The sequence below is a fragment of the Portunus trituberculatus genome, chromosome 46 (assembly GCF_017591435.1).
Source record: "Portunus trituberculatus isolate SZX2019 chromosome 46, ASM1759143v1, whole genome shotgun sequence".
NCBI classification, from domain to species: Eukaryota; Metazoa; Arthropoda; class Malacostraca; order Decapoda; family Portunidae; genus Portunus; species Portunus trituberculatus.
In genome coordinates this window covers 3985456-3999949 of record NC_059300.1, presented here as the reverse complement: position 1 = coordinate 3999949, position 14494 = coordinate 3985456, and the positions used below count along the sequence as shown (strand labels likewise).

General features: G+C 45.9%; 1 protein-coding gene across 1 annotated transcript; it reads left to right on the top strand.

The window, feature by feature from the left end:
* Positions 1 to 135: 135 nt before the first annotated feature.
* Positions 136 to 9053, top strand: LOC123520136. The gene is made up of 8 exons (XM_045282068.1): positions 136 to 350; positions 2865 to 3072; positions 3438 to 3741; positions 3903 to 5475; positions 5997 to 6125; positions 7012 to 7153; positions 7763 to 7872; positions 8216 to 9053. Exons 2-8 carry the CDS (start codon positions 2969 to 2971, stop codon positions 8344 to 8346), a joined length of 2493 nt encoding a protein of 830 aa, XP_045138003.1. The 5' UTR covers positions 136 to 350; positions 2865 to 2968; the 3' UTR covers positions 8347 to 9053.
* Positions 9054 to 14494: the final 5441 nt, after the last annotated feature.

The window sequence follows — 14494 nt, the reverse complement described above, 5'->3', positions numbered from 1 at the left end:
CACGAGCATATGATATCCGCTGAAAAGTTTTGGAAAATTTCATATGATGTCTCCCCGTTCTAAAAAGTAGAGGGGACTTGTCCCCGCCCATCCTCCCCTCTGTGAGATGAAGCGCATGGTTGAGGGGTGAGGGGAGTCGGCGAGTCAGTGTGCGGCAGGCAGCTGGTGGAGGTGTGGGTGGCGCGGTGAGGGGCCTCGGGAAGCACAAGGGCCAGTCTGGCATCAGCTGCCGTGCGGCGTGCTGGGTGAGGGCTGAGCTGGCAGGCGTCAAGACAGGTGTGCGTCGTCCATAGCGTCACATCGCTGCAGGGGCTCACGTGGTGACAGCTAACCTTCTGGCTGCTGTTGAGGTAAGTGGGTACGTTTGCGTTTGGTGTGTGTATGGAGTGACGTTACTGGAAATGCTGATTGCTGAGGAAGGTAGTTTGTGGATAGGTCATCCTAGTACAGTGATGGAGCAGTTATTTTCGCTCTATTTACTGCCAGTTATATATATATATATATATATATATATATATATATATATATATATATATATATATATATATATATATATATATATACGAACAGCAGTAACAATACAGTTTATAACAGAACAACAAATATAATTAAATGAGAATTTGTTTTCACCATTTCAATAAAAAGCTAAGCGAAAGCAGCAAGGAAAGAAAGATTTTACCACCAGTGAAACCAGAAAGAGATGAGAAAGAGCCCTTGCAATTTCAGTGATCTAATGACTAAATGAAGATATAACTCAGTCAAAAATTCGTGTATGTGTGTGTGTGTGTGTGTGTGTGTGTGTGTGTGTGTGTGTGTGTGTGTGTGTGTGTGTGTGTGTGTGAGCGTTATGCACTAATAAATTCAATATCATACTTTAGTTAGTTTACTACCCACACTGCTCGTAACAATCTTTCTGCGTTTAGTCATTGTCCAGTAGCAGAGAGAGAGAGAGAGAGAGAGAGAGAGAGAGAGAGAGAGAGAGAGAGAGAGAGAGAGAGAGAGAGAGTAGAGAAAGAAACACCACTTTTATCCCTCTCGTCAAATACACTCTCCTCAATTCTGACAATAAATCTTATAAGACAAACATGGGACATAGACAGGCAGGGGAGGAAAGAGGAGATATGGAGGGGATATGCTACGAAGCAGTAATAAATCATACAGTAGAAATAATACAGTTAAAATCATGCGAAATTCAGAACAACGGAAAGAACGCCACCGTACTTAACAGTATTCGACCAGCACCTTCATAAGTCAAAAGCGATCAATACGAGCTGGATGTTGATGTTTGGATGCGAGTGGCGAGAGATGGGGGACATTGGACGGACTGAAAGTAGGACCTCTCTCTCTCTCTCTCTCTCTCTCTCTCTCTCTCTCTCTCTCTCTCTCTCTCTCTCTCTCTCTCTCTCTCTCTCTCTCTCTCTCTCTCTCTCTCTCTCTCTCTCTCTCTCTCTCTCTCTCTCTCTCTCTCTCTTACTCCAGGATCATTGCCATCCTCGCCACTGTCACCATCAATTGGTTCGGCCTGAGCATCCCTACAAAGACCAGGACATTAAAAATATTACACAGTCCTTCATAAACACTTCGTACCGGGTTCCTCCTACGTGCATACGCTTGCTGATTCGTTATTAGCAAGTTAATATGGTTAAAGTATAGTAACGTTTGCAGTCATCACAAAAATAACACTAGAACTGATATTAAAAGGTAAATTTTCGTTTTTAACATATGCAGTCACTTGGATCAAAAAGTTTAAATTGAGTAAGATTATAAAGGAAGTGATGGCTGTCTTCTTATCCTTTTTCTTGATTTTTTTTTTATTCTTACTTTTTTTTGTGAGACCGGCAAGTTGGCCAGGTCTCTTTTTTTTTCTCATCATTTTTTTATTTTATTTCGTAGCCTTGATTAACTTGTTCACATGAAAAAATGTACTAAGACTGATTAAAATCTAGAACTGGATAAGACCAAACAGTAAAGGTGAACTGCCCCGAATATTTTCCTACTCTTGTGGAAGGAGCAATTTTGTGGACTCTTATTTTTTTCTGCCCTTGACTGTCCTGCTCGTGTAGAAAAATAAAATAAAAACAAAGTGAAAAGTTGCTTCGGTCACAAAATAATCGTCCAACGCGAAGAAGACAGAAAGACCAAGTAAGGTTCAGCGCAATGCATCTAACTGCCCCCATTCATAACTTGGAGGCTCTCACGGTGTCTGATTAAAGTCCTGATGTTCAAGACAGTTTTAATTAATCAGAGGACGATGGACTCTCTGTGTGGTGTTCCTCAGGCTCTGGTGACTCAGGGCTTCCTCCTCTCATTTGTCGCAGGAAATTCGGAGTGGAATGGGTTTGGGGAGCAGACAGATTAGTTGTTTTCGAAGCGTCTAGTAACATTTCCAGATTGACATGGACTTCAGTTTAAGGATCACCGCCAATTCAGAATGACATGCTGCATTTGTTTTATCATCCAGTCTTGCAAGTACACAGCATTTGATAAAATCTTATTGTTGTCAGGATTTAATAAAGATGATGGTGTACTACACACACACACACACACACACACACACACACACACACACACACACACACACACACACACACACACACGCACAAACGAAGAAACACACGCGCGTGCGATCTTTCCCTCCTGTTAAATTTCAGGGTAAGTGGTTTATGATTGAAACCACTTTGTTTTCTCATCATCCAATAACGATATTCCTTTTTTATTTCTCAATCTCACAACCATCCTCCTCATTCTCCTCTTCCTTCATTTCCATATCGTCCATATGTATGTCATTCATTAAAAGTGTCGCTCAAAACATTATTATCAATCCCATCAAGTATGACACAGCTCCTCTCTCTTTCCCTCTCCAGAATACGGCCCTGAAGCATGGTGGTGCCGAGGAGGCGGGTGGCGGGCGGGGGAGGTGCGGGCAGGGAGGCGTGAGTAGGTGATGTAGTGTGGTTGACAGGGAGCCATGGGTCGCCATGCCGCCATCCAGACCTTTTTGCTCACGCTCACCGGCTGCTCTTGGATGCTGCTGTTCCTCACAATCACACTCTCCGACCACCACGTCTTCAGGCGAGTCTTCGGCTTCGTCTGTCCTGCCCGATGTACACAATGACAATGTACTGCACCTCCACCTCAGTCAAAATTTCTCATGATCTCGTTGTTGAGGCACCAAAAATTGGTCAATTCAAATTATTTCAATATTGACGTACTTACATAAACCCATTGAACACGTTCCTCATAATAAAACAACGCGATTTCGTGTATGCCAAGTAATAATTTTACTAAACTGCACTTCATTTTATCAGTTATAAAGCAGTCTCCACACATACTATCGCTAGCAAGACAAGCACTTCATAAAACAGACACTGCACAAGCGTATCAGTTGCGACAGTAGTAGCGACACAGAAAACTTATCAAGTACTATGTCTTGCCAGGGAGTACCAGGCCGTCAGCAAGGTGGGCGCCCGCACTCGTCCCCCAGAGGAACCCGACCCGTGCGAGGCCTGCTGGGGAACTGGCGAGGACGAGGGTCATGCGGCACGAAGTGATGAGTCCAGTACGACGCAGGAGCCTGGGTGGGGCGTGCGGTTGGCGCGTGCGATTGGCGTGGGGAAGGACTCAGAGGATACTACCGATGAGAGCGGCAAGGGCGGCGTGAGCGGCGTGGGTGCCTTCTACTATTACACTCTCCACACAACCTTCACCGCACTGCGGCTCAGACTCAAGAAGGCTCAACAGGTAAGCCATTCTAGTTGATTTAGAAATGGAGTGAAGAGTTTACAAATATGACACAAAAAGGCTGAATACTTCTTTCCTTAGTCAGACTACAAATGAAAGATGATTCAATAGACAGGTGGCCATGCAGCAGGTGACTACGAAGCTTCCTCCCTTATGCTCAGGTGGCAGGTGACGTGCGTGATGAGGTGGCCGCCCTGGAAGAGAAGATCACACACCTCCACCGTGCCCTCGTGACCCACTTCTCTCCTCGGCACAATCCGTACAGCCGCAAGTCCTCGCACGACACACGCTCCAGCCAAGACCCAAAGAAGAGAGTTTCTTTAGATCTTGGTTCTGAACAGCGCATACGTGCTCCTCCTGCTTCCATCCCTCCTGAACGAACCCAGAGATCTCGTGATGCGCGATCTGATGACGTGACAACGAAAGGCGCGTCACGAAGTTATCAAAAACCAGTCGTTCCACAAAGTAACCATAATCGCGTCTTTCCCGTCTTGGCCATCGCCCCATCAACACCAGCAGCGGCAGGAGAGCCCACAGGTGAGGAAAGGAGCGTTTCCTCACCACAACGGCCGCAAAAGCTCGACACAGGCCCTTCCAGAGGCACCGTCACGTATTCTTTCTCTGAAATCAGAAGCCAGTCTACAACTAGTGAGCTTTTGCGATCATCAGAGCATATACATAGGACGCCCCAAAGCCTGGGCACAGCTGCAGTGCAGAGTGGTGTGCACAGTGGCAGTGTGAGTGCTAACAGGACGAGTGCCACGTTGCTAGACACGTCAGGGTTTGGGCAGAGGACGAGTGGTGATGGAGGTCGGGTGGGGCGAAGAGTGTTGAGTGTCAGGGCGCAGAGTCGTGGTGTTCTCAAACACCACACGGCGGTCCGCAGCGTGGTGTCAGTGATAGTGGTGGACGATGACCCCGGGGCAGAGCTGCTTACAGCTCTCGGCTCCACCTACCCCGGTATGACGGTCCATCTGATGACCACCACGCCTTCCTCACACCTACAGACCTCAAACATCCGCTTCAGTGTGCACACCGTTCAGCCCAACACTACCACAGGCGCCGCCTACAGGCAGGTCCTTAGACACATCAGGACTCCATATGTGTTGGTGGCGCAGGGCGGGGCTTTCTTGTCCAGTGTGGGTGGGCTTGGGAAGCTGGTGTGGGCAGTGGAGCACCTCGGGGTGTGGGCAGCAGGAGGGGGACTGCTGTCGCCCTCGGGTTTGTGGCGTCCAGGATGCCTCACCACCTCCTATGCCCACTACGAAGCCACTTGGGAGCGTGGCCACCTGGGCACCACTGGGGGCTGCCTGATGTGTCAGGCGCTGGAGGGGCCCTTCCTGGCGGTGACTGCTGCCCTGCGTCACTTAGGGTGGGACGCTCAGCTCACCACACATGCGGCACACCTCGACCTATTCCTGCGGGCCGCACACTCACACCACATGCTGGCAGCGTCCTGCTCTGGCTCACTATTTTCTCTGAGCGGTGAGCTGGAGTCACCGTCACGAGACAGCCTTCTCAGTCTGGCCCGCCACCACAGCCTCTACTCGTTACAGCTGCCTCAGAGCTCTCCAGTTCTCTTCTCTTGCAAGGAAGTCAAGGCCAAGTGTGGGAACCCTGGCCTGGCGCTGCCACCGTGTTGTCGCCAGGAGCTTGCCCGCCTCGTGCGCTTCACACTGGACATGTGCGAGGCTCACAACCTGCTGTGCGAGCTACAGGAAGGATCGCTGCTTGGTGAGTGTGTCCACGTTATTACTGCCATTGCAGGGAGTGGTATATTATGATTTTGGGAAGCGCGGACACTTTGTACCGAACTAGTCAGGTATGAGCTATCCACTTCTATTTTCGCATTTTTTCATATAAGCAAAGTTATCATTCATATAGGCAAATTACCAAAAAACATCCAAATGTCTGATTAAGTAAGAAATGAGTGTGTGAGAACTTGGCAGCAGGGCGCGACAGACTGGCGGGCGGGAGGCACTGAGTGGTATTTAATGATCTCACAAGCTGGACCGACGCGGGGACATGGCAGTCGTATTCCCATCGAACAGTACCACACCAAGTTATGAGTATACTTTCTCAACATTTATAATAGAAATACTGGAAATGCAACGCGCCACGTCATAGATTCCTAACTCTCCCCGGTAAGGGCTCCAACATGACCTAAGCCCTTCACATGACACCCTTTTGCCTCTCCCTGTCTCACGCAGAAACCTAAATCCTTCACATGACACTCCTTTCTTTTCCCCCTGCAGGAGCGCTGAAGGTCGGGGGCGTGATGCCTTGGGAAAGAGACGCTGACCTCACCTTCCACACTAAGAACTACACGGCCCTGGAGGCGCTGAAGGACGTATTTGAGAGGGCCGGCTACTCTCTCCATCTGAGTCAGTAACACCTGTGTGTGTGTGTGTGTGTGTGTGTGTGTGTGTGTGTGTGTGTGTGTGTGTGTGTGTGTGTGTGTGTGCGTGCGTTCGTGGGTGCGTGCGTGCGTGCGTGCGTGCGTGCGTACGTGTGTGTGTGTGTGTGTGTGTGTGTGTGTGTGTGTGTGTGTGTGCATTCACGGTCGCCTACTAGTCATCCAGCCAGCCTTCGCCATTATAACGGAGCAACCTCAAAGCTCATATACCGATTTTCGGGTAGGACTGAGACCACATCGTACTCCACTCTCCGGGAAAGCGAGGCCACAACCCCTCGAAGCTGCTACATAAACAGGGGCTACACATTAAGAGGGTCGCCGATATGCTTCGCCACGCCCGGAACTCGAACCCGGGCCTTCGGTTGTAAGCCGAGTGTGTGTGTGTGTGTGTGTGTGTGTGTGTGTGTGTGTGTGTGTGTGTGTGTGTGTGTTTACCTAGTTGTATTTACCTAGTTGTAGTTTTACAGGGCCTGGGCTTTATGCTCGTGTGGCCCCGTCTCCATATCTACACTTATCCAATTTTTCTTTAAAACTATGCTCACTCGTTGCTGACACCACTTCTTCACTCAAACTGTTCCACGTCTCAACACATCTTTGTGGGAAACTATATTTTTTAACATCTCTCAGTGTGTGTGTGTGTGTGTGTGTGTGTGTGTGTGTGTGTGTGTGTGTGTGTGTGTGTGTGTGTGTGCGTGTGTGTGTGTGTGCGCGCGCGCGTGAGCACATAATCATGTGAGCACTGAAATTTCAATGAAAGCGACATTCTAGGAAAGAGAGAGAGAGAGAGAGAGAGAGAGAGAGAGAGAGAGAGAAAGAGAGAGATGACCTTCCCTTTCTCATCCTTCCTCGGGCAGCGGACAACCGGTGGTGTTGTGTGGACGGGCGGTGGGCGGGCGGGCAGGGTTCTCTCAGCAGCGAGATGTGGCGGGCGGAGCTGTGGAGTCAACACGCCATGGACTCCGAAGAGAATCTCCTAGCTGGGCGACCACGAACCAGGTGTGTGTGGGAAAGAGTTACATAATGAGTTCCTTTCTACACAGTTCCCGTCTGAAGCTTTCTGTATCAGCCTTATACTATGAGTTATTTTCTGCTTATTTCCCGTTCCGAAGCTCTGTGAATTTCTTATCGGTTGTTTTTTTTATACAGTTTCCTCTTAATGGTATTTTTTACAATATTCCTCACAAGGTTCTGAATACCTATAAGTTAATAGTCAAGGCTGGTTTGTCCATGTATTAAGGGGTGTGGTGCAGGTTATTACAGCAGTTCCTTCTTTCCTTCCTTCCTTCCGTCCTTCCTTCTTCTTGCTCATTTTTCTTACTTTCCGTTTTATATTTGCTCTCTCTTTTCCCTTTCACCATTTCTCCTCTACCTTCTCCTTTGCTTTTATTATCACTATTTTCCTCTTTCTTCTTTTCCTCCTCCTGCTCCTCTTTCTCCTCCTTATTATTAATGATATTATTATTATTATTATTATTATTATTATTATTATTATTATTATTATCATTATTATTATTATTTTATTTATTATTTCTTTTCGTCCTCTTCCTTTTCTTCGTCTTCTTCTTCTCCTCCCTCCTCCTCCTCCTCCTCCTCCTCCTGGTGCAGAGTGGAGTTTGACGGGTCGTGGGTCGCAGCTCCCTCCAGCCCAGGCCAGTATGTGAGGAACCGCTACGGGACTGAGGTGTACCGCCACGCCCAACACTGGCTTGATACAGGTGTGTGTGTGTGTGTGTGTGTGTGTGTGTGTGTGTGTGTGTGTGTGTGTGTGTGTGTGTGTGTGTGTGTGTGTGTGTGTGTGTGTGTGTGTTTAGTTTAATGTTGGTTATTTATTTTTTCTTTCCACTTACAGATTCAAACTTTTCGTCTCTCTCTCTCTCTCTCTCTCTCTCTCTCTCTCTCTCTCTCCCCAGCAGGTCATCAAAACACTGCACTCAATACTCCATCTCTCACTTTCTTTCCCCGCTACCGATTTTCCTTTTATATTCCTCGGCATTATCTTGACAGGTGTTTTCCCCTTCCTCCTCCCCTCATCCCCTTCCCTTCCCCTCTCCCGGCCAGGTCGCAGTTCCGGGTGGGAAGAGTATGAGTCTGGGAAGTTCCTGCCGTGTTCAGACCCCGCCCACCACGCCTGTCTCGACCAATACCTTCCCGACGGCAACCTCAAGCTCCACCCCTTGTGCGTCGCGTGAGCCAATCCGGGGGGTGGAGCAGCGTCTCGGCGCCTCCCCCACACACGCCTGCTTCGTCAACACGTGCCAGTAATTCAGCCTTTCAGCCTCACTCTCGTTGCGGCAAAAATCGTGCCAACTTGACTAGCGGTGATAGTTAGCGTGCCATAACTGTGACTTTAGGTGTGTGTGTGTGTGTGTGTGTGTGTGTGTGTGTGTGTGTGTGTGTGTGTGTGTGTGTGTGTGTGCTTGTGTGTTTGTCTCCGTTATGTTTCCGTAGCTGACTGTTGTCATTGCGCTGTGGTTGTTGTGTTAGGCCGGAAACACAGACTCGCCAGTAGGGTATAGTGTATAGTGTATAGCGTATTGGTCTGTAGCGACACTTGACACGGGTATAGTGAGATCCGCCCCTTAACTCTTAATGACTCGGTGTGCTCCCCTCATCACCTCCACCACCGCCGCCGCCACACCTGCAGCTGACAGGTGTGGTGACATACAACAGTTGGTATTCTATGACGTCCGTAAGTTAGCCAGAAGAGGCAGGCAGTCTTCCGGGACCTTCCGTTAGCATTAGTTATGGTACTGAGTAAGGCTGCTGCAGACCATTCCTTCCCTCCCTCCTTCCTTCTTCCCTCCATCCCTCCCTCCTTCCTTCTTCCCTCCATCCCTCTCTCCTTTCCTTCTTTCCTTCATCCCTTTCCTTCTTTTTTGTCTTTCTTTCCTCTATTCCTCCCTTCTTGACTTCCTTTTCCTTCACGTCCTTCTTCCTTCCATCCATTTTTCATTTACTCCCTTCTTCTTTTCTTTCTTCCTTCTCTCTCTCTCTCTCTCTCTCTCTCTCTCTCTCTCTCTCTCTCTCTCTCTCTCTCTCTCTCTCTCTCTCTCTCTCTCTCTCTTCCACTCCATTCTTCTCAAATCCCTACCCCTCTTCTTCCTCCTTTCCCTTCATTCCTTCCTTATATCCCTTCTTTTTTCCTTCTCTCCTACCTTTAGTGCCTCCCTCCATTTCTCCTTCCCTCCCTCCCTCCCTCCCCTCTGAAGGACGTCAGCCACACGTTCCAACTCTAAGAACCAGATTACACTCAGTAGCGGCGTGCACCCCTGCGTGTCTGACGAGGGGCGGCGCCTGTATAGACACCCCACACCCACTGACCTCATAGCCAGTAAGTGTTGACAGTGTGAACCCAAAACAAAATAGTCACTAGCTGTACAATTCTAATTTATTTTGTGATCTTCTTAAGGACTTTTGTCGACCCACGTGCCATATTTTGTATTCACGACTTGAGGAAATGATCAAATTACCAGTGATATATATATATATATATATATATATATATATATATATATATATATATATATATATATTTTTTTTTTTTTTTTTGGTGTTTATTTAGCTATTTATATTTTTAATGGAGTAAAGGGTGACAAGAGTTCTTCAGAGGAATGTGATCCAAGTGTTACCACAGTAGACATTAGCGAGTAACGATACACGTGTAAAGAAAACAGTAAATCCGCCCTTGTTAGATATAGACAGTACAAGATAACTGGTAGATTCAGAGAGAGAGAGAGAGAGAGAGAGAGAGAGAGAGAGAGAGAGAGAGAGAGAGAGAGAGAGAACAATGGACACATGACTTCAACATAGGCATTACACTTATATTTACGAACCACAAGACCTGTAATAGAATGTTATAGTTGTTGATTGCTAGACTTTCGAGTACTTGACCCTGGGAGAAACAGTCACCTCTAGATTAAGCAAGTAGCCACAAAACTCTACACGCGTATGGCAGGGAGTCAACATGTAAATAATAGTAACAATGATAATGATAACAATAATAATAATAGTAATAATGATACTGCTAATAATAATAATGATGATAATAATGATGATAATAATAATAATAATAATAATAATAATAATAATAATAATAATAATAATAATAATAATCAAAGTGTTCTAATAGATATTCGCACGCACTCACACAAAACACACACACACACACACACACACACACACACACACACACACACACACACACACACACACACACAAATAACTAGATAGATGAATGGATAGATAGATAGACAATAACCATAGCTTACACTCGAAATGCAAAAAAAAGACTTAGTCCACACACACACACATACACACACACACACACACACACACACACACACACACACACACACACACACACACACACACACACACACACACACACACACACACACACACACACACACACACACACACACACACACACACACCAAGGCAACATATTCCTTTATAATTTTCCTTTCGCTTCCTTCCTTCTACGCATAATTATATACAATGTAGGTCTACGCTTCATATAGTATTCACAAAACAAGTCTGGTGTGGGTGTGTATAGCAGCAGTATAGATAGCCAATATTTTGTTAGCTGTACGAGTTTAATAGAAGACAAAACCCAGTAATGTAAGTCAACGCATAATGCAAATAGTAACCTAAGTTTGGAGCAATAAATATGATAAATGAACCTGTAAAATGATCATTAACCTTTTTCATGTCCTCCACAGCTGTATATATAAGTGGAGCACTATCATTTATCTATCTCGTTTGCGTCTGAATCCATTTTCGATTTATTCTCTCTAACTATCTATCCATCTATCTCACAGCATCGCCAAGAGTATGAGTAACCAGGGCATCAAATCAATTAACGTCACTCATGCAGAAGTCAAATAAAGGTTCTCCTCTCACTTCCACTGTCTCAAACGCTTCTCTCCAATGTTAACTCCTCTGAGATCTCTTGAAAATATTAGTTACCAGGTTAGGCTAGGATCCAGTCAACAAGTCTGAGCACACACGAGTAAGAAAGAAACAAAACACAATGGGAGGAAGTCCATGCAGAAGTTTACCACGATGGAAGGTGTATGTGTTTGCAGCATTGCCTCTAAAACAGTCCGCAGTGATTGTGTATCTATCACTGCTTGCCTTGTAACAGTCAGCGAAGATTCTGTATATTTCCTTGGCTCTAAGTAGTCCATGATTGTGTGTGTGTGTGTCTATCCTTGTCTTGTCTCTAAGCAGTCTCCAGTGATCATGCGTCTTTCATTGCCTTGGCTTTGAATAATCAGTGATTGTATTTTTTTTGCCTTGTCTCTAAACAGCCTCCAGTGATCATGTGTCTTTCGTTGCCTTGGCTTTGAATGGTCAGCGATTGTGTTTCCTTTGCCTTGCCTCTAAACAGCCTCCAGTGATCATGTGTCTATCCTTACTTTGATTTTAGATAGATCCGAATTGTGTGTTTTCTTTGCTTTTCCTTGCCTTTGCCTCCATTGATCATGTGTCTATCCTTAATTTGACTTTAAATAGATCCCAATTGTGTGTTTTCTTTGCCTTGTCTTTATACAGTCTTGTCTTGATTCTAGATAGTCCACACCAGAAGCACAACATGAGGTTAGATTAAAGAAACAGATGAGGAACGGATATTTCTAAGTGAATTGTGGTGACGTAGTAAAGAAGTTATTTGACGCTTGAAGGAAGATGAGTTTGCAAAATATAGTCTGTTAAAGATCCAGGAGATATACATTTGTTTTTGTTTTTTTGTAGTGGTGTTGTGTTCTTCCTTGCCGTGTTTCTTGTCTTCAGTGTAATTTGAAAATGCAGTTAATAGGAAAAGTCTTTATAGTAAGCGGCCACTAATACAATCCTCCACTTCCTCTGCCTGCTCTCTCTCTCTCTCTCTCTCTCTCTCTCTCTCTCTCTCTCTCTCTCTCTCTCTCTCTCTCTCTCTCTCTCTCTCTCTCTCTCTCTCTCTCTCTCTCTCTCTCTCTCTCTCTCTCTCTCTCTCTCTCAATCCCTTTACAACAAACACCAGTTACATTTTCCTTTGGCACAATGCCTCATCTTCTTTCATGTGCCTCGATTTCCTTCTCTCTTCTATCCACATTCCTTTCCTCCCTCCCCTTTTTCTTCTCCTACCTTCCCCTTCCTCCCACTTTCCCTCTCCTCCCATTCATCCTCCTTCCCGTCCATTCCTCTCCCTTCTCATCTCCCCTGTTCCTCCCTCCTCTTATTCTCTATCCTCGAGCACCATCCTTCCCTCACTCTTCTTCCCCTCGCCATCCGCCGCCCCTCCCTGTTCCCTCGTACTAACCTCGCCACACCTCGCCACACCCACCTTCCTTACCTTTCCCCCCACCCCCATGCCTCCCGTTGCTCCCTCCTTGAATAGGCACAGATTCACCGGGGCTTGATTTCACAGCAGGGGGATCAGGAGACGCACAATAAAGTGACCACACACACCCACCGCAATCTGACGCCACTCCCGCAGGTCACTTTTATGGCCAGCACCACGACGCCCCAAGTACTACAGCCTCCCCTCTCCCCCGGTGTGTGTGTGTGTGTGTGTGTGTGTGTGTGTGTGTGTGTGTGTGTGTGTGTGTGTGTGTGTGTGTGTGTGTGTGTGTGTGTGTGTGTGTGTGTGAGTTTTGGGGTTTTAAGAGGCGTATAAATCCAAGATAGCTGACTCATGAAATATACCCAACACTTCTCCTCCTCTTCCTCTTCCTCCTTCTCCTCCTCCTCCTCCTCCTCCACCTCTTCCTCCTCCTCCTCCTCCTCCTTCTCTTCCCCTTCTTCATTCTCTTAAAATCTAGCTCCACGAAGCCATTATCATGAAAGGTTAAAAAATATAAAGAGAAACAAAAGAAAAAAGAAAGGAGGGAATAATATGGATGGTATGTCATCTGTTTCGCCTTTTTTTGTGGTTTTATATAATACTGATAAAAGTGATACAGAGATATGGTCTCTTTCTTAGTTTTCGTATCAGCTGGTTTATTATCTCTTCTTTCACATAAAATACTAATCAAAACACATGGACTCTAAAATCATATATCCTTTCTCTCTCTCTCTCTCTCTCTCTCTCTCTCTCTCTCTCTCTCTCTCTCTCTCTCTCTCTTTTCCTTCTTCTGTCGTGTTCACTTTCTTCCCGAGAGGGCTTATTGTTTGACAACCAGAGCAAGTCAGCGCAGACATAAGGCGTACCGGCACCGTGGCCGCATGTCTCGGATAAGGGATCGCCTGCAGGCTGTGGTGAACCTAGGGGATGCTGCTGCTGGGAGCGTAGTTGGTGTGGTCAGGGCAACTACTCGCCCACTGAAGGGATGTTGTTTTCTTCAGACATGTTAAGGTGATGGAGCGATGCACAGACAAAAAAGAAAAAAAGCTGGTTATCTGCAGACACTTCATGAATCGCGAGCTGAACCCAATTGTAATTAAGGAGCAATCCCGCATAGACGAACACTGACTTACGACCTCTAAAGCCAACGTGCGCCGCCATCTTTCTATCTCTCCTTCTACTTCACTTCTCCCCCCACTACTCCACCTCTTCGTCCCGTTTCTCGTCTCTCTCCCTTTCTCTCTTCCCTTTCTCTCTTCCCTATCCCTTCTCTTCTCTTCGCACATCTCACTCCAACCCAAATTCATGACATTACCATTTGTAATCAGGAATTCAGGTCACTACAGTCAGCATAAACAAAATTCTGCATATCATATATATATATATATATATATATATATATATATATATATATATATATATATATATATATATATATATATATATATATATATATATATATATATATATATATATATATACATATATATCACAACTCCATCTTGGATTATTCTGGGCTTGTCCCTTCCTCTCCTCTTTCTGACTATTTCATGTCTACAATTAAAAAATTCGTAATGATCTTTTCCATGCCCTCGCTGGCCTAGACCCTCGGAAGGCTTATGGGCTGATGGGGTACTTCCTATTGTTCTCAAAAAATTGTGCTTCCGTGCTTGCACCTTGCCTGGCCAAACTCTTTCAACTTTGTCTATCAACTTCTACCTTTCCTTCTTGCTGGAAGTTCGCCTGCATTCAACCTAATCCTAAAAAGAGTGACCGTTCTAATCTCTCAAACTACCGTCCTATAGCTTTAATCTCTTGCTTGTCTAAAGTTTTCCAATCTTTTCTGAATAGGAAGATTCTCAAACATCTGTCGCTTCAAAATTTTCCATCTGATCGCCAGTATGACTTCTGTCAAGGTCGCTCTACTGGTGATCTTCTGGCTTTCCTTACTGAGTCTTGGTCATCCTCTTTTAGAGATTTTGGTGAAACTTTTGCTGTAGCGTTAAAGTCTG